This window comes from Falco cherrug, chromosome 6 (assembly GCF_023634085.1).
Source record: "Falco cherrug isolate bFalChe1 chromosome 6, bFalChe1.pri, whole genome shotgun sequence".
In the NCBI taxonomy this organism is placed as follows: domain Eukaryota; kingdom Metazoa; phylum Chordata; class Aves; order Falconiformes; family Falconidae; genus Falco; species Falco cherrug.
Window position 1 is genome coordinate 74512781 of NC_073702.1, and position 21019 is coordinate 74533799.

General features: G+C 46.5%; 1 protein-coding gene across 5 annotated transcripts in view; it reads right to left on the bottom strand.

The window, feature by feature from the left end:
- Nucleotides 1-6490: 6490 nt before the first annotated feature.
- The window catches only part of ASXL2 (ASXL transcriptional regulator 2), a 133462-nt gene continuing 118933 nt past the window's right edge, over nt 6491-21019 (bottom strand). For all 5 annotated transcript variants that reach the window (XM_055713998.1, XM_055714000.1, XM_055714001.1 and 2 more), the window contains 2 exons: nt 19382-20099; nt 6491-17206 (listed from right to left, as the gene is read on the bottom strand). In XM_055713998.1, the coding sequence (XP_055569973.1) occupies nt 14789-17206; nt 19382-20099 (3136 nt within the window). In that variant the 3' untranslated portion in view covers nt 6491-14788. The remainder of the gene's footprint in view (nt 17207-19381; nt 20100-21019) is intronic.

Below are 21019 nucleotides of genomic sequence, written 5' to 3' on the forward strand. Positions count from 1 at the left end.
TTTATTTCAAAAATATAATTTCATCATATATATATATAAGTTGATATTAATTAGTATAAACTTATATATATTTGCTCCATATCTTTCACCATTACAGTGTACACATTTACACATTTATGAATTCTTTTAATGCCCATGCCCTCAGCCTCAGAGTCATATTTGTCTTTTCACCGTTCCTGGTATTTTATCTTCAAACTGGTGGTAACTCTTGTTACATCTACGCGGTTTGTAACACATCATATGAGACTGGTCTCCGGTGTGTAACCGAATGGTTTCGGTTGGAAAAGACCTTTAAGAGCATCAAGCACAACTGTCAATTCAGCACTGCCAAGCCCACCACTAACCCATGTCCGTAAGTGCCACATCTACGCATCTTTTAAACACCCCCAGGGACGGTGCCCCCCCCCCCCCCCCCCCCCCCTCCCTGGGCAGCCTGTCCCAGTGCTGGACACCCTTTCGGGGAAGAAATGTTTCCCAGTCTCCAACCTAAACCTGCCCTGGTGCAGCCTGAGGCTGTTCCCCCTTGTCCTGTCGCTTGTGACCTGGGAGCAGAGACCGACCCCCCTGGCTGCAGCCCCCTCCCAGGCAGCTGAACACCCCCAGTTCTCTCAGCTGTTCCTCATCAGACCTGTGCTCCAGACTCTTCACGTTATTTTCTTTAATCTCATTTCTTGTATCATTACTGATTTGGAGCTATTAGCTGATTATCTTCCACAACCAAGCTGCTACATCTTCCTTATTTTTTCTCAAGTAGTAACAAAAGTCCATTGTGAACCTCCCACAGAAATCAAGTGCCTATGCTGTTGTTTGTATGTGATCTTTTGGCGTGCAGCACCATCTGAAGAAGTGTTCAGAAGTCAGAAGACTCTCAGCTTAAATTCTTACGGCAACTTCCCTCAGCTTTTACATGAAGTTACACTGTACGTGGTTGTGAAGAGAACATAGTTCAGTCCAAAACAAGTATAACTAGAAAGGTGACATTGAGAATGCCCCGAATGAGAAACCAGCATAATGTTTTTCTATCCTATTTTTATTTACATAATAATTTCAGATTTTTACACTTCAACAGCTGTCTTAAGTACCAAAAAAATGTCCTTGTAGCCCCTTATGTATATCTCCAGCTGTTGGCTTAGCGACCAGTATTTGTTGTTATGCAGGTAACTGTATGTTGCAAGCTGCTCTTCCATCTCACAGGTATTCCCAGTTAGCAGCCAACATGGTAACTGAGACAGATAAAGCAGAAGCTGAGCTCACAAGACAGAAGCAAACTTTTTTGTTCCTCTTCAGTGTGACAAGATAATTACCTTGTTTGAGCCCTGTGCTCCTTATCTATATTTAGAAATTGATTCTGCAGCTTTTCTTTCACTTACAAGTCTTTTTATTGCAATTTGGCAGAGAACAAAACAAGCCAGATGATGACTGTAAAATTGCAGCAGATTCTGTTAAAATACAGGTGAAATGTCTAAATTTGACAGGACATCCTTCTATGGCTCCCTCCCAGGGCACAGAACTTAGCACGGCTGACTTGTTACTGGAGAGGTGTTTGGAGAGCTGAAAGAAAACAGACATGGGAAGGCATGGAGCTCCTGGAATGTAAGTACGCAACGGTTCCAACAGCTAGGAGCAGTAGCAGGGAGGTTTTCAATGCAATAGGGCGTTCCACTACACGGTAATGCTACTCTGCCTTTCTAAGTATTTGTTCTGCATTATAGAGAGAATAATGGCAGAGCCTCACGGCACTGTTAGATGGACCTTTGAAAACTGCCCCTTCCCCATGTAAGGTGGAGAAACTGGGATGGTATTGCGAAGTGCAGGATGTTTATTTCCATGTCTTTTCATAGTGGGAACAGAAGTAAGAAGAGCTGAACTGTTCGCTTTGTTACCTTTGGATTTCTTGTAGCTTATTCTCTGGTCTTTTTTGTCATAAAATACTTCTTATTTCCAGGGATATTTTTTTTTTTCCTGGCCCATAATTTTTGCTTTTTCAATAGACTCTCATTGCATTGCTCAGTTGCCACTAACTGGCTAATGCTTATCATTCAGAAAGTCACCCTGTTGTCATTTAAGGACAGTTGGAGGTGGAGACTCCCAGACTTCAAATTTGTTTCAGTGCATAATCACTCTCACTTTTATGCCTGGTGATGAAACTGTTGTAAATGTTCTGCTTCACAGTGAGTTACAGTAGAGCACAAGTCTTGTAAGGAACGACTGAGGGAACCGGGGGTGTTCAACCTGGAGAAAAGATGGCTTGGGGGGGACCTGATCGCTCCCTCCAGCTGTCTGGGAGGGGGCTGCAGCCAGGGGGGTCAGTCTCTGCTCCTGGGAGGTCACAAGTGACAGGACAAGAGGAAACGGCATCAAGCTGTACCAGGGGAGGTTTAGGTTGGATAGTAGGAAACATTTCTCCACCAAAAAGGGTTGTCCAGCACTGGGACAGGCTGCCCAGGGAGGTGGGAGAGTCACCATCCCTGGAGGGATTTTAAAGATGTGTAGATGTGGTGCTGAGGGCCATGGGTTAGTGGTGGGCTTGGCAGTGCTGGGTTAACAGCTGGACTCAATGACCTTAAAGGTCTTTTCCAGCCTAAACCACTCTATGATTCTGTGATGGTATCTACTATTTACTAAGAAGATGCAAGCTCCAAGTTAGATGCAGTGGAGGGCTTGCACCCTTCATAACACCACGCTGTCTCCTCAGCAGTGTATAGCCAAATTAGCATTTGGGAAATCAGTTTGCCATGTGGTCTGCAGAGAGGAGTTCTGAAACCTAGAAAAACAACAGATGGTGACCTGGCTTAATTTATTTATGCCTTTGACTCTTAGAGTTCAGGCTTCGCTGTTTCATAACTGTGGGTTGTGCCCATCCTCGTTCTTCCCAAGGGTCACAGGGGGACTTCTGTGGGGCTAACAAAAGCTTAGAGTCTCATTTATTTATTTAACAAGATATAACAATTAATTAGTTGCAAAGACTAAAACTCAAGAAGAAAATGAAGTCCAGTGATGACAACCAAGCTGAGTGGACTGGCTGACATGTCAGAGGGATGAGATCCAGAGAGTGGCCCTATATGAACCTCCTGAGGCTCAACAAGGCCAAGTGCAAGGTCCTGCACCTGGATCGGGGCAGCCCTGGTACCAACACAGGCCAGGGGATGAAGGGGTTGAGAGCAGCCCTGCCGAGGATGGCTTGGGTGTGCTGGTGGACAAAAACGCCAGACATGACCCAGCACTGTGCGCTGACAGCCCAGCAAGCCAACATACCCTGGGCTGCAGCTCTGCCCCTCTGCTCCGCTCTGGTGAGACCCCACTGCAGCGCTGCGTCCGGCTCTGGGGTCCCCAGCACAGGAGAGACACGGAGCTGCTGGAGCGGGGCCAGAGGAGGCCAGGGAGATGCTCAGGGGCTGGAGCAGCTCTGCTGTGGGGACAGGCTGGGAGAGCTGGGGTGGCTCAGCCTGGGGAGGAGAAGGCTGCAGGGAGACCTTAGAGCACCTGCCAGTGCCTAAAGGGGCCGGCAAGAAAGCTGGGGAGGGGCTTTGGGCAAGGGCAGGTGGCGATGGCACACGGGGGAATGGCTTTACATGAGAGAGGGGAGATGGAGATGAGAGATGAGGCAGAAATTCTTCCCTGTGAGGGCGGCGAGGCGCTGGCCCAGGCTGCCCAGAGCAGCTGTGGGTGCCCCATCCCTGGCAGGGCTCAAGGCCAGGCTGGACGGGGCTGGGGGCAGCCTGGGCTGGGGGAGGGGTCCCTGCCTGTGGCGGGGGGGTGGGAACTGGATGTTCTTTAAGGTCCCTTCCCACCCAACCCATTCTATGACTATGCTGCTAACACCCTGCTGGCAGCAGCTCGGTTCCTACAGGGTGAGGACACTGGGCGCTGCAGCAGGTTCCGGTTGCTGACAGACACTTACCTGCACACATACTGGGAGAACCACTGGCAGCCTGTTAGGTGCTGGCACCACCTCAGTCCCTCCAGAATGGGAAGTACTTAATGCAACAAGGAATTACAGATAAGTTGCATTATCTACTCATGAGGAACTGATGTCATTGCCAGAAATTAAAAATTTCGTCTTGGTTGGGGAGGCTTTGGTAGGCTGCACAGTGATGGATAATACCACAAGAGCTTTGGATTGCACAATGTTTCAAAAACAGTGCATTTCAGCAATGAAATGTGAGGTTTGTAGGAACCCTTACGATGAACAGAACATAAGCGTATGGGAGACATTACTGACATTCATAATGCATGACTGGTGAGACTGGGATGGAACAATAATAATGTGATGTAACAACCTTTAATGAATAACAAAGTAGATGAAAAAGCAGTGCCAAGGAGGTGACATCACTTGTAACACGGACATGAGAATGAAAGGAATAAATTAAATTACTTATAACAATTACTGAGCTCTAAATTAAGTGTTTTATTCAAGAACATAATCTGGATGTTCCTGCCGACATCTGAAAAAAACTATGTCGTATTTAGGAAAATGTGACCATCAAGGGCTTCCTAGAAGATTGAGCCCGTTCTTTAATAGAGAGATACCATCCCTGTAACTCCGTGTATTCTCTTCTGGTTTACATGTTGTCAAGTAGCACCTTTCTTCCAATTTCTAAACAAAGTTTACCCACACCTAATGCATAGCCATTCGTTCTTGTACCAGTGCTGAGTAGCTGTTTTCCTCCCTTAATGTGTATCCTGGTGATAGATACCCTTTACCTTTTGATTTTAACTTAATCTTTTGGGCTCCTTACCATGTCAGAGCCTTTCCCTTCCTGATTACATAGAAGTCATTCAGTGAACTTGTTCCAGTTTGAATTAGCTTTTCTTGCCTGCAGGTGAGTGGAACCACTCATAGTATCTTACTACCTTGTGCAATTCACACTGCTGTCATCATTACTGGCAGTACGCAGATGAGACTTTCAGAATTGCTTTTCCTTCCCATGGCTAAATCAGACTGGCAGCTTATAACCATGGACTAATTAATACAGCCACGGTCATCTCATCCTCCGTCCAGTTTTTGTACTGCTAGAGCAGAAGCTTGTGTTACTTGTCCCTGAATACCTTGTGACAAATGTGTACGGCTGAATTTCACTTAACAGCTCTTTCTTGAGTTACGGTTTTCCAGTTTTGTCTGTGTGCACATATATCCCAAATTCGTGTCATCAGTTCATTTTGCTGGGATACACCTGAGTTTTGGTGCTGGTATCACTGATGAAAAATCTTAAAAAGATGCATGTCCAGACCGCCACGTGAGGAATTTCAGTGCTTCTCCATCCAAACCAATTTCCCACTTTTAGGACTTCTAAGCCCCTTTGAACCAGTTCTTTTATTTTATATTTACTTTATTTACCTTTATCTTCTCAACTTTTATAACTGATTTCCCACATATTTCTTATATAATTTTTATTACTGGAGATTTAGCTTATCTGATGAGAAACAATTTATCAACACAATACACTGAATCAGTCTCCATGTACCTGTGGCAGGATTGTGTTGCTTTCTATCCCATTTATTAGCATCTTCAATCAGTCTTTCTATCAAAGCTTCCAGGGCCTTGCACAGGAATGATGTAATTTTCTCTTATTATTAAATACGGGTAGAGCTACGCTGCACAGGTTACCAGAGTTCTCTTGATAAACATAAAATTGTGTTCCCTCAACTACAGCTTCTTCTGTCAGCTCTTTCAAAAAACTGTCAGCCGGTCGCAGTGGTATGTGTAACATCCTCAGTGAGCGTGGAGGAAGAGTATTACTTTTGGTTTGGGCATTTTTTGGACCATGCCTGAAGACTATCTTTAATCACTATCTTTTCCTGTTTTTACGGTCCTTTGCTGTCTGAGGTGGTGGAATTTGGAGGGGGGGGACAGGGGACTTTTTTGCTAACGGTTGCAAACCCAAACTCAGCTGGACTTCCTGTATTCGCTCTTTGCTCTGCAGGACACACATTGCCTTGCAGATCTGTCCTTCTCCATTTTATGTTCACTCTTACACTCCTGCTGTGATTATCCACACTAGCAGGTTCACAGCCCCGTCACAGTACCTTCCCATACTTGAAACAGAGGTGGTCGATACTTTTAATGTGTTCAGTGAAAAGAAATCCCAGGCTTCCTACACATTCCCAGTCCTGCTAATTTTACTATAGTTGTGAAGTGCCTTCAGAGTTTACCCGACAGAAATCAAGAATGTTGGTCACAGATTTGTGTCTCTGAATCCCAAGTTGCAATCACTTGATACAGCTTTCTTCCCATTTCTTTTTCCCAAATCTACAGTTCAATGCTCCTGAAGTGTTTCAGGACCCCAAGAACTGAGGCTTAAGGGAACCGCAGAGTATCTATTAAGGCTTAGTATTAAACCAGTTTTCCCCTTGAAATGTGTCAAAAAAAGTTTTCCAGATGTCCGCAGCTTATAAACCCAGAAAAATGTAGTTCACTGCTGATTACCAGGGTTCCTTGAAAGACAAAAGGTAATAATTGAAAAATGAACATTAGCAGTACTAACGACCATAAAATCATATGCTTTTTATTTAACATAAAAGGAAACATTAAGATAAAATACACATTTGTCCATGTGCTGAAGAACTACTGTATTTTACATTCATTTATAAAGCAGGTAGTTTTACATGACAAAAATAAGTGAGAGGAAGAGGAACAGAATCCGCAGTAAGACCCAAGCCACAGGGCAGGCTTTTGCTTGTCAAAAGTGCTACCTCCTAAGGGCACACAGCTCTTCAAGTGACAGGTTAGAAAGAGGCTGGTTTTAGCACTCCTCAGATCCCTCTTAATGCTGGTGAGAAGCTAAGGTGGAATCTTATACAGCAAAACGAGTGAAAAACTTGTTGACAAAACAACCTTTGCCAAAATGCATAGCTGCAGCACCACGGACCGCGTTTGTCCCTGATGTGTGAGCTGGCCCGTGCTGTTTGTAAATGCCTAGAAGTTACCGAATGACAACTGCTTTTTTTTTTTTGCCTTTTTTTTTTTTTTTCCATACAAACCTTGCCACGTTTCTTACTTGACTTTGCAGACGGACAGTGGTAGCGGATTGGCTTACAATCGCACGGAAGATTTATGGCCCCCGAAGGGGCTGTAAATCCAGCAAAGTCTGCCGCTTGTGGGTGCAGCCTTGGTACACCTCTAGACACCAGATAAAAAAACCGTTAGTGACACCTCTGTCCCTGAGGTTCAAGGTCATGCCTGTCCCCTGCCAGCTGCAGGTGGGCTAAGAGCATCCGCACAGATGGTACAGTTACAGTTGTGTCCGTTTGGAGCAGTCCCGCAGTAAGCTGCAGTAGCTGCATCGCGTTTATTCCCACGCCTACGCTGTGTGTCGGTTGCCGTTCCTGGTGCTGGCCCTGGGCGGTGAGGACCCTGGAGGCCTCCGAAGGTTCAACTCTTGGCCCGGCTCTTCCAATATAAAATCTATAGTGCAGCATCTGAAAAGTCTTAACTGAAAGGTACAGGAGACCAACTGGTTTTAAGTTTTAAATGGGGAGAGGAAGGAATGGGAGATGCAGCAGTACCAGGGGAATAAGGAATGTTTTTTTTTTTTAAAAAAAAGTGCAGCAGATCAAAACACATTGCTATTGTATACTTTGTCTAACCCATAGATCTTAAATATGAAAGCAAATACAAAAGCTGTCATTCTGTCTCAGGTCTGTGGTAACTTCGCGAGGTGTAACGTCACCAGAAGACTGAGATGAAGCTGGTCTTAACTATGCACACTTCACTAAAATATAGCTGTGTGTACCTACATATACATGCACACACACCTGCACAGCGCCCCCCACCCCCCTACCCCGACTCCTTGTATATATACACACACCCAAAACGGGGCTTTCTTATAGTGCAACTGTTTATAAAGTGAAAGCCCCCCTTCTCACTGCGTCGACAGCAAGTTTTGACAAAGCATTGGGTGCCATGTCTTGGTTTTTTTCCAAGAGATTCCAATAATAATTGAAGCGGTATAAAAACATCAGTTGCCTGCCTTTTGAGGTTTTAGACTTGTACTTTTAAAACTTGTTAGTGCTTCTTTTTTTCCCACATTGTTTCCTTCCCTGTAAGTCTCAGCAACAGAGAAGTGCTGTAAACGTCTCCAATTCACATATGGGATTCCTGCTATTGCTCACTGGAATCTGGAATAGCGTCAACGTAATCTGAGATTAATCTAAGATGATGTGGGCATTATAGAGAAGGGGATGAGACAGACGCACTGTGCCTCCTGTGCTGTGGAGCCATTTCCACCTTCCTCTCAGCAGAGATTTGTATTGTCTCTCTGCGCACGCAGAACTGGGGCCGGCAATTGCAGGGGCTGCAGAACTAGACTTTTAGAAACAGGTATTTACAGAAGCAGCAGTATTTGCCATTTGCTTTAACAGACAGTTCCATGAAGCAGTAGCAGGAGGCATGGGAAGTGGATGCACCGTGTGCAGTACACAGCGCCGTGTATCTCAGCCGACTCCTGAAAGCGCTGAGCGCCTGGTTTGTGCCCCTCGTGCTGTCTGAGCTGCTCTGCGGCTGCCCTTTGCCATGTGTGTGTATCGGGTAATTGCTGCTCAAGGGGAGCAGCTCTAGGATCCCATTCCTGGTGAGAATTCACTCTGTTTCTAATAGCTGCAATGATGTACCATCCTCTACTGTGATATTTTCACCAAAATTCCTACAAAGCGGGGAAAAAAAACAACCCACCAAACAACCCAACAAAAAAAAAATCTGCTTTGATAGTGTTTCCTTGAAATCATTGGACTTTTGGTGTATTGTTTGAGCTCCCCGTAAGCACTGTTAGATGCTCACACAAGAAATCAAGCTATTTATTAAAATTTCAGTGGCACAGCAAAACTGAGTAGCTTCTGATTTCGTTTTGGTTGAGTAGCTTCCGTACCAGTATGTCTCTTTGGCTATAAAGGTAGCATTGCTTGTATAAAAGATCCACCTCAACTTCTTGTCTTCTCACCATAGATTATTTTGGGTGGTTATGAGGCAAAATGAACGAGTCTTAATGGAAACACAAACAGGATGCAAGACTGAAAAATGCTCTGTATGCTCTATCTAAAACTGCTAAACTCTTCCAAAATTAATTTGCTCCTGAACTACTTGTTCCTCTGCTACCCTGTAGTTGCTAAGAGCAGCTACTGCAGTGGTGCAGTACTTGCATCCTTCCTCCCTCTTTTCTTTTTTTTTTTTTTTAATACATTATTACATGCTCAAATCCAACCAGCTCAAATACTTTTTAATACATTGAAAATGTAAAATAAAGAATATATGAAGTACATACAGTATATATATACATATTTCAAATACTTAAAATTCTTATGTAAAATATGTTTTTTCTATATTTGTGTAAAAATACATTTTAAAATGGTGTCAACTTGATTTTTCTGTACATACCCTCTATTCCAATTTAAGTCCCTTTTAAAAAGGCAAAAGACAGACAAAGGTTTAGTATCTTCTAAATTGTGTTTACAGGCCTGTTGTCAAAACAAGAAAAGCACGTGGTAAACAGTATTGGATTTCTTCTTTTAAGAATTCCCATTTTTATTGCATTAATGGATAAAACTGAATCTTTTCAGTCTTCCTCCTAATAAAACTATTCTTGCCCTTGCTGAGAAACTGCATACTCCCAGTACCCTGTTTATCTAGTTCATAAATCATCCTTTGTCAATTTTTTTTTTTTACAGATACTAAAATATATATTACTCAAAATATATTACTGTAAGCTCTTAAAATTGATCTTCAGTTATATCAAATGTATAGCATTAAAAAAACCCCAACCTAGGTAACAAAGAAAATTCCAGATATCGTCATCCTAATGAATGCTCCAGCTGTTCTCCCTGCGAGATACCAGGGGCAAACAGACCCGGTGCGGGCCAGGAGCTCGCCCCGGTTTGCTCCGCATGCAGCAGGTCGGAGACTGCTCCTCAACGCCGCGCCACGCTGTGCACCAGCAGCCATGTCCTGGGAACGGTCTTCCCCCCCTCCCCGCGCCAGCACCCGATGTGTGATGTCGCCAGAGGTAATTCAAGCGTGCACGTGCCACCCTTCGCCTTCTACCGCCGCTCCAGCCACCCCCCTCTTTCGGATGCGGGATTTTGGTGGTTCAAACCAGCGCCAGCCCGGCCGGCCCCGCCTGGGAGCCGCACACCCTCCACCGCTCCTGCCAGAGACCAGCACAGCCACCGAGGCAAAGCCAGGCGCGGGGGCTTCCGCACAGCCCAGCCCAAGCAAAACTCCCAAGTCAAACGAAAGTTTCCCCGTGCGGCGCTTCCAATGAGGAACGGTGCTGGCCTTTCAGTGGGAAAAACCGCTAGGCTGCGTCTTTTTTCCGAGCCACAGTGCCTCGATGACACAAGCACAGAGTGCCACCAGAGCAGCGGCCCTGCCTCCAGCCTTCGCATGGGCCACGAGCTCCCACCGCCTCTCATGCTGCCGCCGCTGCTGCGCAGCACTGAAGACTGGCAACCCCCCGCCTCGAGACGTGGGAGGATGCCTGGGCAGCGCCGGTGCTCACCCTTCCACCACCACCCCTGCCCCCCCCAGCCTCCCCCGCGGGGAGAAGCCCAAGTTCCACTCCCAATCCACCCCTGCGTGCACAGCGGGAGGAACCGGCCCGGGATGGTCTGTGCTGCCTCTGCAGCAGCCACTGCCACCCACCACAAGGACCAACCTGAGGACACCTCCTGGCTGTCAGTGACCCCACCAGGAACTTGCTGCCCCGTCCGCTATTTCTTACCACCAGATAAAAAGATACAACTCCACTGACCAGCATCACTGTCCGGCATCTTGGTCTTTCCTTTCAAGAAGGGGCACTTAAAATTTCATGCAAAATTCCTTCCCTGTGCCACCAATCTATCTCAAAACCTGAACTCCTTTACTGGGCTGCGTTAACTCCTCTGTTGCAACAACTTGTACACGCGGTTTTTTGCATTAGAAAGTTAAACCATTAATTGGTCTGTATTTCTAGTTCTCACACCGCAGGACATGGATGTGGCCAGAAAAGGAAAATTTAAATTTGAGTGTCTTGCCTTACTCAAGTTGCTTTTCTGCCACAAACATAGCTTGACGTTAGGCTTTGAAAACATTTTGTCTCAGATTTTTTTTTATGACAGAATTTACTGTGGTGCTATTAAATTAATACCTGGGGGAACCGAAGTCTAATGCTTTAAACTATGTCACGACGTCGCTTTTATTTTATAAAGCCACTGTGAAGGCAGGTTTATTATCTTGCTGGAAGGAACAGCAGGAAGGCCAGATGATGGGAAGAGTGGAGACTGACCCCACATAAGGAACACTCCTATATAGGCTGCAGGATTTCCCCCTTGTAAAATACATTATTCAATAACCAGCACTGTAAAACATGCAAAACTTTCAAGGTTTTCCGTCAACCTGTACTTACAGTGACTATTACACCGAGCCCCATTATTTCTAATGATTTCCTAACTACTTAATGCCCTCTTGCAAGCTTGTGGAGACCATTCCATCAAGTTGCACCTGGTAGCTCATAGCGTATGTTCAAATCAAAGACATGCAGTTAAAAGAATTTATTTTCCTAAAAAGAAATAGAATAAAAGTAGCCCAAGAAAAGTGCTGATCTGTTAAACTGTAACTAAGGCACTGAACAGGTTGTAAACTTCCAAGTCATCACACAAGATACCTGCACTGTCCAATACAAGCCTGAAGCCACCGAGATCTTCTCTGGTCACTGTATGTCCTGACTCGGGGTGGCAAAGGCCAAGCAGGCACATTTCCCGCAGGATTGCTCGGGAAACGGCAGCTTCTTGTGCTTCCAGAGGAGACTCCCTAGAGGTGTCTGTGGCACTGAGACCCGGACCCACGTGCTACAGGGGACACTCGTAAGATCTGAAGGGAGGAACAAGCTCGAACCGCAGCCAGGGCCAGCAGCTGTTTAGAGAACACTGTGAGGAGCAATGGAAGAGCCCTTCCACACAGCACCCGTCACAGGTTGAAAAGCCCCTGAGCGCCAGGAGCAAGCCAGCGCATCACAGCCTGCTGCTCCCTCATCTTCCCCTTCCCCCTCTTAAGCTGCCTTGTTGGCCTAGAAAAATTACACTGATAAAAGGTGTGGACAGAATTGATCCAATTATGCCAGCAAAACCTCTTTGCGCTTATTTGAGGCAGGAATGACTTTTTCAGTTTAATTTGTGACTAGCAACAATCTTTAAATTGGATTATGCCGGGGGATCTGTCTTAGACAGGAATGAATGCGCCTGACTGAGGACTGCAACTGCTGTGCTGTGGTAACTTCTTTCATGTCTAGACAAGGCCCGAGTTACTAAGGAGCAGACAGACCCTGCTCTCAGTACCGGCCTCCCCAGGGCACGCAGCTAGAAACCATTTCACATTGCATCGCAAGATTGAAGAAAATGGCAGAAATTCCTCTTACTGAAGAGCAAGAGCTGGCAGCAGGCAGTGACTGCTGTCTGCTCCAGCGCCGGTGTACGAGTCAACGCAGGAAATGAGATTATCCCCGTCACAGTGTCGGGGGTTGCAACAGAAGAAGCCAGCCCTATGCCTGCTGCTCTGCCCCTCGGCGTGCGCGTGCATGCAGGCAGCAGTGGGAACACGCACAGACCGGTGGGGTGTTTCATGGGCTACAACCACCGCCAACGCAGGGGCAGTACACGCACACGAGAGTAATTTTTGTGTAATTTGGGGGTGTGTGTGTGATTCTAGTTTTAGATTTAAAAAGTGGACTGTATTTCGGGTACTTAAATCCTCTTCACCACTGGACGTCTGCACAGAGATGCGGAATTAGAAAGCAGGGGTCACTGCTCCCCAGTGAATTTAAGATGAGCAAAAACCAGTGACCAAAACACACTGCAGTTCTTGCTAACTCACAGCCGCTACTCCTGATTTGGAGGATGCCATGCTCTGCTGCACAGGGAAGGAAACACGTCTGCTACGACCCGATTAACTCTGCAACCCTCTTTTCTGTATGGTCACCAAGTAAATCACCACCTGCTCCGTGGAAAATCACACTGCTTCACCCGCAGTTATTTCTGATCTTTCCCAACAGCATGCCAGGTTCCTGGGCGAGGGAGAAGGGAAAGGGGAAAGCATCAGCAGAACCAAATGGAGAGACAAAAGAAAGGCTGAGGACCCCAGCTTGCAAAACAGCTGTCCCACCTATTTTGCTAATATTGCTTCATCTTAAAAAGGCCTTTGGATTAAAAGTGAATTAGTGCTTTTCCATCAAAAAGATACATAGATCTGCTACCCGACCAAGATGCAGTATGGCCCCCACCCGCCCCGAACAGCGACAACATGGGACTGGACATGATTAGTGAACCTGATGCTCTGTGTTTCGGAAGGGAAGTAACATACAGACCCTCAGCGTGATGCAGACATGTTGCGATACATCAAACTGCAGATGGGCGTGTGCTTCATTAGCCAGCCTGTCATCAGTTCTTGTTGAGAACAGAGTACCATTTTGCAACCGCTTTCATTTCAATTAATCAAAGGGAATGAAATTGGGAACACTGGAAGCGAGGGTGAGCATCACTAGCTGTGTCCCACAGTCAGTACGAGGAGTGCGGTGCAGCCCCTGCCCCCCCCCCAGCCTTCCCCAGCCCCAACGCAACCCTGGACCTCAACTGAGCAAAAGCCAAGCTGGGTCAAGCCTGATTTGGTATTTTAAAAACACAAAGAGACACCCACAGTGGGCTAACGGTGAGGCCCAACAAGACACTTGTTTTTTCTGTCCCTATACTTAGCTAAATATAAAATCTTCTATAGAAATTAGAGACGTTTGACTATCGAGGAGGTTTGAATGAGCACAGTAAGCTTCCCAGAAAACAGCAGGACCGAGGGTGACGCCGAGTGCACTTCACTTGCATCGCGTGCCGTTAACAGCTGATGGTTCTTGCCTGGGATGGTGCCTTCCAGCTCACTCAAAATGCCTAAGAAAGCAGATTTCTGCCGAGTCCTGACAGTCCAGAAATGAAATGCAGTTCAGCACATATTTGTGATCTCTGCTTTAAATGGTTCCTGGGACAATCACAGTTACTGAGTTGCTTTAGTGATTTAAATTCTTGAATCCTATTGTTAGTACAGTTGCTTTTTTCAGTATTTACCAGTAGCAAATCAAGACACTACCTTCCTTAAAACAAGGTTACTGCAACTGACTCCTTGAAGAGGAGAGGATATGCGAATCAGAAACACCAGCCAATATTGCACAACCCAGTATGCCTTCTGGGAACAGCCAGGTCGCTGTGAAAGGCAATTACTTGAAAGGCTGGCACAAAGTTAACGCCTTCCAATTCTGAAAAATTTGAACTAAAATTTAGAGCAACAAAGTGAGCCCATTCAGGGCTTCCTGCTTCAGCGCTCTGTGATCAGTCAGTACAAACGTTTAGCTTCTCAATTACCCAGTTCTTCTCGCTGTCGAGAGAAGACCAGCAACAGGCTAAGATTTTGCCAGGGGTTCGTTCCCCCATCTAGAGCAGAGCTCAGCAAACATGCTGGATAGCAGGCTGGGGTTAATGAAACTGCAGTACAAGTCAAACACTATCTCCTAAAAGACTGAAAAAATATTTTTAAACAAAATAATGTGACATATTTACATAATTCCTTAAGTGCAAACTCTTGTCACAATTCACGTAGTTGAGCTCAATTTAGACTCACTGTACAAGAAGGTGCTCTTTCTTTAATGAAAGAAGAACTCTACTCTGTATTCCTGATTCAGTAACGTGTCTCTTGTGCAAGGCAGTAAGTTTCCTGTTTCTTCCCAACGTACTTTCGAAAGCAAAACCAAAACCAAGCCATCCTCTTCCCCACTTCCCGTCCCGGTTACCGCACAACGAGGCAGGAGACACAGAGCTTAGAGGGGCCAATGCAATCGTCATGGCAGAAGGCACCGCAGCCCTTGCACATGATCATGGCTTTCAACCTGCAGTAACATTTGGAAGGGGAATCCTCCATGCCGTTGTCTTCAGCGAAGGCTTGAACGGGGATGGTCTGACTGTGGTTGCCAGAGTTCACAGCTTGGCTGGTGGGAATGGTGGTTACAGTCACAGAGAAGGACATGACGTTCCCCATGCTGCTGGACAACTGCTTGCATTCAGACAGCCCAGTCATAAGAGACCCTTGGTTCACATCCGGGGAAGTGGAGACATTTATTGTGCCGCTGTAACTGGGCCCGATGAGCTGTGCTGCAGCATTGCCAGATAGTTTGGGAGGGTGCGAAGGAGAAAGCAGCGGAGGCTGCTGCTGCGCAGAGTCTGAGGACGGTACAGCAGTGCTGAAAAGCTCCGGATTGCTGTGCATTTTCCCCCTCATGGCATGTGCCATTTGCTCTTGAGCGGCTTGGATAACATCTCGTGCTAGCACAGTTCCGTCAAGTGCCTGAACGTTCTCCTTGTCGACTGCTGCTTGCTGAAACATGGCTGCTTCTGCCTTTACACCCCCTTTAGCAAGGGTGCTGTAATCCGAAGAATTTATGTTACGGGATACCTGTTCTTTCTCACACTGACCAGAAGCCTGTGACGCCTGGGGCTCCTCTTTAACGCTGATATGTTCACGTTCATCACCAGTACTCTCATCTGCATCTCCTTCATCACTGCTGCTGCCGTGGCCAGCTGTCTCCTCACATTCCCCAAATTCTGCTTTTGGAGCCTCAGCAGGACTGTTCAGACACAAGCGGTTTTCAGGGTTCAAGGAGAAGCCTCTCCTAAAACTCTCTGAACCGCGACCATAGGTGGAAATGTTGAGCAGGTAATGACCAGACATAGCAGGCTTGGACGTCCTTCTGCCCACGAAACCCAGCATAAATCTCTGGCTGGCAGAGCTGTTTTCTACCTGGAAACCCGAGTGAGCAAGGTTCAGTTGTGAAGGCTGAAGGACTGGTAACAAATTCTGCCTCTGGACCCTCTTGATAAGAGTCTGAAGGATCTGCTCTTGGGTTGTTTTGCTGAGCGCCTCGTGGCACTGGTGCTGGTCAAGACTGTGGTCCTTTCCCGAGGGCACCGGAAAGGTCCTTGGAACGTGAGGCAGAGGCCGGTTCTGGCAAAAGATCTTCCCAAGCTGTTGTGTGGGTAAACTCGATTGTCTCTCACCACCCTCTGCTCCAGCGCTGTTCCCCGCTACACTTGTAGCGCTGGATGCTGCTGCTGCCCCTTTTTCTTCGTGAGGAGCTAATGTGACCGTTTTCATCTCTGCTTTGGTGAGAGGCTTCGGCAGGATTTGCTCTAGAGGCACGTTCTTGCCTTGAAGAAGTTGGGTGACCAAAGGGTTGTTAGCAGGAATACTGGAGCTTGGTTTTGGGATGGCCCCGCTTGAGCTTGAACTTGTGTGAGTTTTAAGGCTGGATGCTACTGACGAAGCGTGAGAGGGTGAGGCTGATGTCGGAGATGTGACCACACCTCCAGCCTGGGCTTCCGAGCTCGTGGATGTTAGCGAAGACATCAGAGGGGACGGAGATTTGCTTTTACACACATCTAACCTGGTCCCTCCTAAGGCCGCAGGTGCTACCTTACTTACGTTTGTGTTGGTATCTGCCACGGACGCAGTGACGCAGAGGCTTCCGTCCCTGACAGCTGGTGTCCCGCCGGCCTGGCTGGGACCCGCCGGAGCAGAAGGTGCTTTCTCTTGTGTGTCACTGCCGCCAGCATATGGGGAGCCTGAAACCTGATTTACAGTCATACAGGGGGAGCTCTGTTTTATTCTGCTGATTTTCTCTAGTGCTGATACCGCTGAGGAGGAGGAGCTGCTGCCGGTATGGCTGGCTGGAGCTCTGGGCTGTGGTGTGGGAGTTTGCTGTAGTTGTGCTCTAGAAGGATTGTGAGGTGATGCCTGGTCCGTGGCCTGGGTCTCCATTTGGGTACGGGTCCCTGGACAATGGGGAAGAAACCTTCTCGAACTTCCCCCGCTTCCAGTTCCTGCCAGTTCCAGTGCATTTCCTCGAATTCCAGTTTCGTTGGTTCCGCTTGCGGCTGCGTTACTCTTCTCTCCTCCACCGGCTGGTGGGCCCCCACCACCGCCAGGCCCAGGCCCTGGGACAGCCCCCCCTGTCGAGGCGGCGGCAGCAGCAGCGGTGGCGGCAGCAGCGGCCGCTGCCCTCTGAGCCTTGGCTTGCTGGGCTTTTGCCTTGATGTCTGCCAAGGTTCTGGCCCCTGTTCTTCCCGGACTGGTGAGCGAGATTGGGAAGCGTGCCCTGGGAGAGACCTGGCCCGCAGGAAATGGCATTGGGGAGATTCTGGAAACAGGGATCTGAAACAGAGGAGGAGAAAAGCACAAATGAGATACCGGGAACATTTAACCCATGTATTTAAGAATGTGAGAGTGCACAGTTTAGTCTTGGAGAAACAGTTGTCGCCCTTTGGAGCAATCCCTTCTCTCCCTCCCTCAAGATAAAGACATGCATCCGACGCACCTGTTTTAAATCTATTACAACCTTAGTAACTCAGACTGGAAGCTCATCCCTTGCAGTTGCAGACTGGTACATCAGACACCGTTACTCAAAAACCTGTCAAGCTCCCTCAGAAAGAAACGTAAGGTTGTTCCAGAACTCATCACCTATCGTCCCTTATTCTAAGTTTCATACTTGATTTATATTTAATTTATATCCTTATAAAGCTTTGCATCGACATCCTGCTTGGTTTTGCATTGCTATTCTACCCTGTGTACCCACACTTGACTCCTCAGTGTCTCTAGCAAAGCAACAACAATCCTGCTACTGTGTATCTGTAGATGAAAATCAAACTACTTTAGTCCTTTCTTCTAAAATATGTTCTCCACTCCCCTCATTATTCCAGTTTACTTTCTCAAAGTTTGTTCTTTCTACTGTAAGTGATGAGAAAGTGCACTCATGTTAGTTCTTTGCTGTCTCCATCACAAAGATTTGAGGGAACGTATTTTAAGGTTACATTTGTTTTCATGTATCTGCAATACCTCACTGACTCCCACTCATCTGATTAATAGGTTCTCCACTTCTTTCTTACCCGAGGAATGACATGTCTTCTACCTTACAGGGGAAACTACTTGCAATCACCCTTCAATTCACTGTTATTAAATTAAATCCCACTTTTATTACACTGGAAGGTCAACCATTCTTCCTGTATGATATTTCAAATCTCTTTTATTGACAGTTTTCCCCCAATACTGTGTCACTAACAAATTTTTTTTATTAACGCTTTCTTACCTTCATGCTATACTTATTAACATGGTTAGAATAATGAACCATTTTTAAATTTTTGTGTTTGAATGCTTCCTAGTAAAAAAGAATCGTAATGGGAGACTAGAATTCTTAGGACACACAGAAATACAGTAATTAAGCAGTCTTCCATTTACAACTTCTGCCTAAGGCCCCAGGCCATGGAGCTGAACTTCATTCAGAGCAAATTCTGGTAGAAGCAGCACAGGCCCTATTCTAAAGAAACCAAACTTGTTTACTCCTACAGTCACACATGACTGTAAAAAAATTCTCTGTGCTGGATCATCCATTTACTGTCTGCTACCGAGGGTAACGCCACAGAAGAAAGAATTGGTGTTATCAGTACATGTGCAACGCTGGAATTGTTTTCTGACAAGAGTATTGGATGTCTGGATCCAGAGCGTTTGTCACTTACCAAGGGGGTATTTCCTGGAAGTTTAGCAGTAGGTGCACCACCCTGTCACCTGGATCTCAAAGGCAAGAGGACTGCGTTGTCCAGACCAAAGTCTGGAACATTTCTTTCCTGCTTTTCCTCTCCATCTGCCCTACCTAGTGGTGGCTGATTGCCTGTTCCCTTTCCTATGTAAGTCTCAGCAGCTAAAAGGCTTTTGGAACAGAGATGTTCCCTGCAACGGTCTCTCCTTGCTACCTGCTCTGCCCCCACACTGCATTCAGCTGGTACAAATTATAACTGCATTATTTCTAGATGGTCTGTTTTTAAACACAGGTAAATAATTTCATTTCTGGACTTGATACGACAGAGGAAGCTGCTGAGAGCATTCTTTCTGGACCAGTTGCTGTACCGCTAGGGATACTCACACATCTGCAAAGTTCTGTGTGCTCCTGGGCCACAGCTTGCCTTGTTATTATGGTCTTGCAGTTCCTCTGCAGCTCTCCCTGGTTTCCAACGAGAACCACAGTTTTCCCTGTTACACTCTGTCTCCAGCTTTTGCACAATTCTTTGAGGTTCTGCCCCAAGAGATCTTTCAACAGATGCATGTGCATGAAAGATACGTAACTGAGGTTACACTGATTAAACCAGCCAGTAGATTCCCTTTAGCAAACAGCTGAGCTTTTACATTTTTGGATCAAATATTTCCGTCCTATAATAAGCAGGTAACATAATTGACGTACATAATTAGAACAGAACTGACAAAGCATTTCTGTGAGAGCCACCAGCTGAACTGACCCACGTAAGGCTGCTCTGTGGGTCTGCCTTTGTTTCTCCTTACCTTGAGTGGCGGTACCCGTGGCACCGGTGTCCCCGTTGCAGGAAAGGACTGCGGCTGGCTTTGAAATGCCTGGTGGTGCTGACAGTTCTCCATGATGCGTGGCTTTTTCTCAGGAGTGGTTAGAGCTTCTTCGTGACACTCTGACTTCCTCTTATGGGCTTCAACACCGATTTCCATTTCTTCATTTACAGGGGACTTCTTTTCTGGTGTGTCTGAAGTCATCGCTGGACTCTTCAGGCTTGCTAGTACTTCACCTGCTTCGGGGCTCTTTGGTTTACTTGGGGCCAAAGCTGAGGTACTGACAGTCTCCTTCCCCAGCACTTCCTTTGATGCAGCGTGCTTTCTCTCTTCACCTGGCTTTTGACTAGCAGCAGTTGGTGGTTTCTCTTGAACGGGTTCTCCTTGGACTCTCTCTTTCGTAGGGAGGGAACAGTCACTAGGTTTCACTGCACAACCATCTGGGGAAAGAGAGGCCTCTGCGGGTTTGGCTGGTTTTGGCTGCATGTCCTCTCTTCTTTCCTCTCCTCCTTTTCTCATCGCTGGTGCTTCCTGGGCTGCTTGTGCTTTAGACTCTAACGGAGAAGTAATCTCCTCTTTGAGCGGTGCCAGAGAGGCTGGCGTGCATTTTGGCTGTTCAGCTGCTGGATTTTCAGTCTCTGTCTCAGCAGGGCTGGTGTTTGCTGTCAGCCTCTTGGACTCTTCAGGACTTAGTCCAGAACTATCAATAAAAACAGAATTTTTGTTTTGCAAAACATTCTTGCAAAAAGCATACTATCCTTACAAAAAACGAGACGATTCTCTACGCACCATACCCTAAATAAATACATCTCGCACCTAATTCTATGCTCTGGATCTTTGAAAACCTTCCGTACTGTTAGTACTTCCACATGAAACAAAACTTAACAGCGAAGTTTAAAACCAACTAAATGAAGTACACGGAACATGTTAGATCTGCTCCACTACCCAGGTATCAATTTTCCAGGCTGCAGATCAAATGAATTTGGCCAACAGTAAATATTCCTTTTGTTAGCCACCACAGACTTATCTCTGCTGCATGCGAACAACCCCACACAGCCTGCATCTGGCTTCAGTTCATATGGTGACATTTGCAGAAAGGGACACGGAGAAGCGTCCCACAATTTTTCCAAAGGAATGTGGCTAGTGCCAAAACCACTGACGTGCCCTTAGTTTAGAACCAGTGTTGGTGCTGGGAGTATTTCCCTGTATTATTCATGAACCTTTATTTGTGAAAGAAATGCACAAGCTGGGAATCTAATTCTCAGAGTGATGTCTGATTTCAGAATAACTTCATTCATCCCTCATTAATGAAGTATCAAATTTGGATTTTTTTCCCCAACCATCAACCCATAAAGTCTGATGAAGCCAGCCTGATGAATCTATGGGATTGATTTCTACCTGACGAGTTCTTAGGAGCTAAAGAGAACTGAAGTCCCGCTATTATGCACACCTCCCTGCTATCCTGCTTCGCTGTCCCCCTAGAGCTTCAAGAATACGGCCATCGCCTTTTATCTCCCAGCGCAGAGCTCCATGCCTGTTTACACTCCAGTTTTCAACACCAAGAGAACTGGGTGAGTTAGACAAGTAAAGCTCTTTGCCAATGCCACTAGATCACGCACA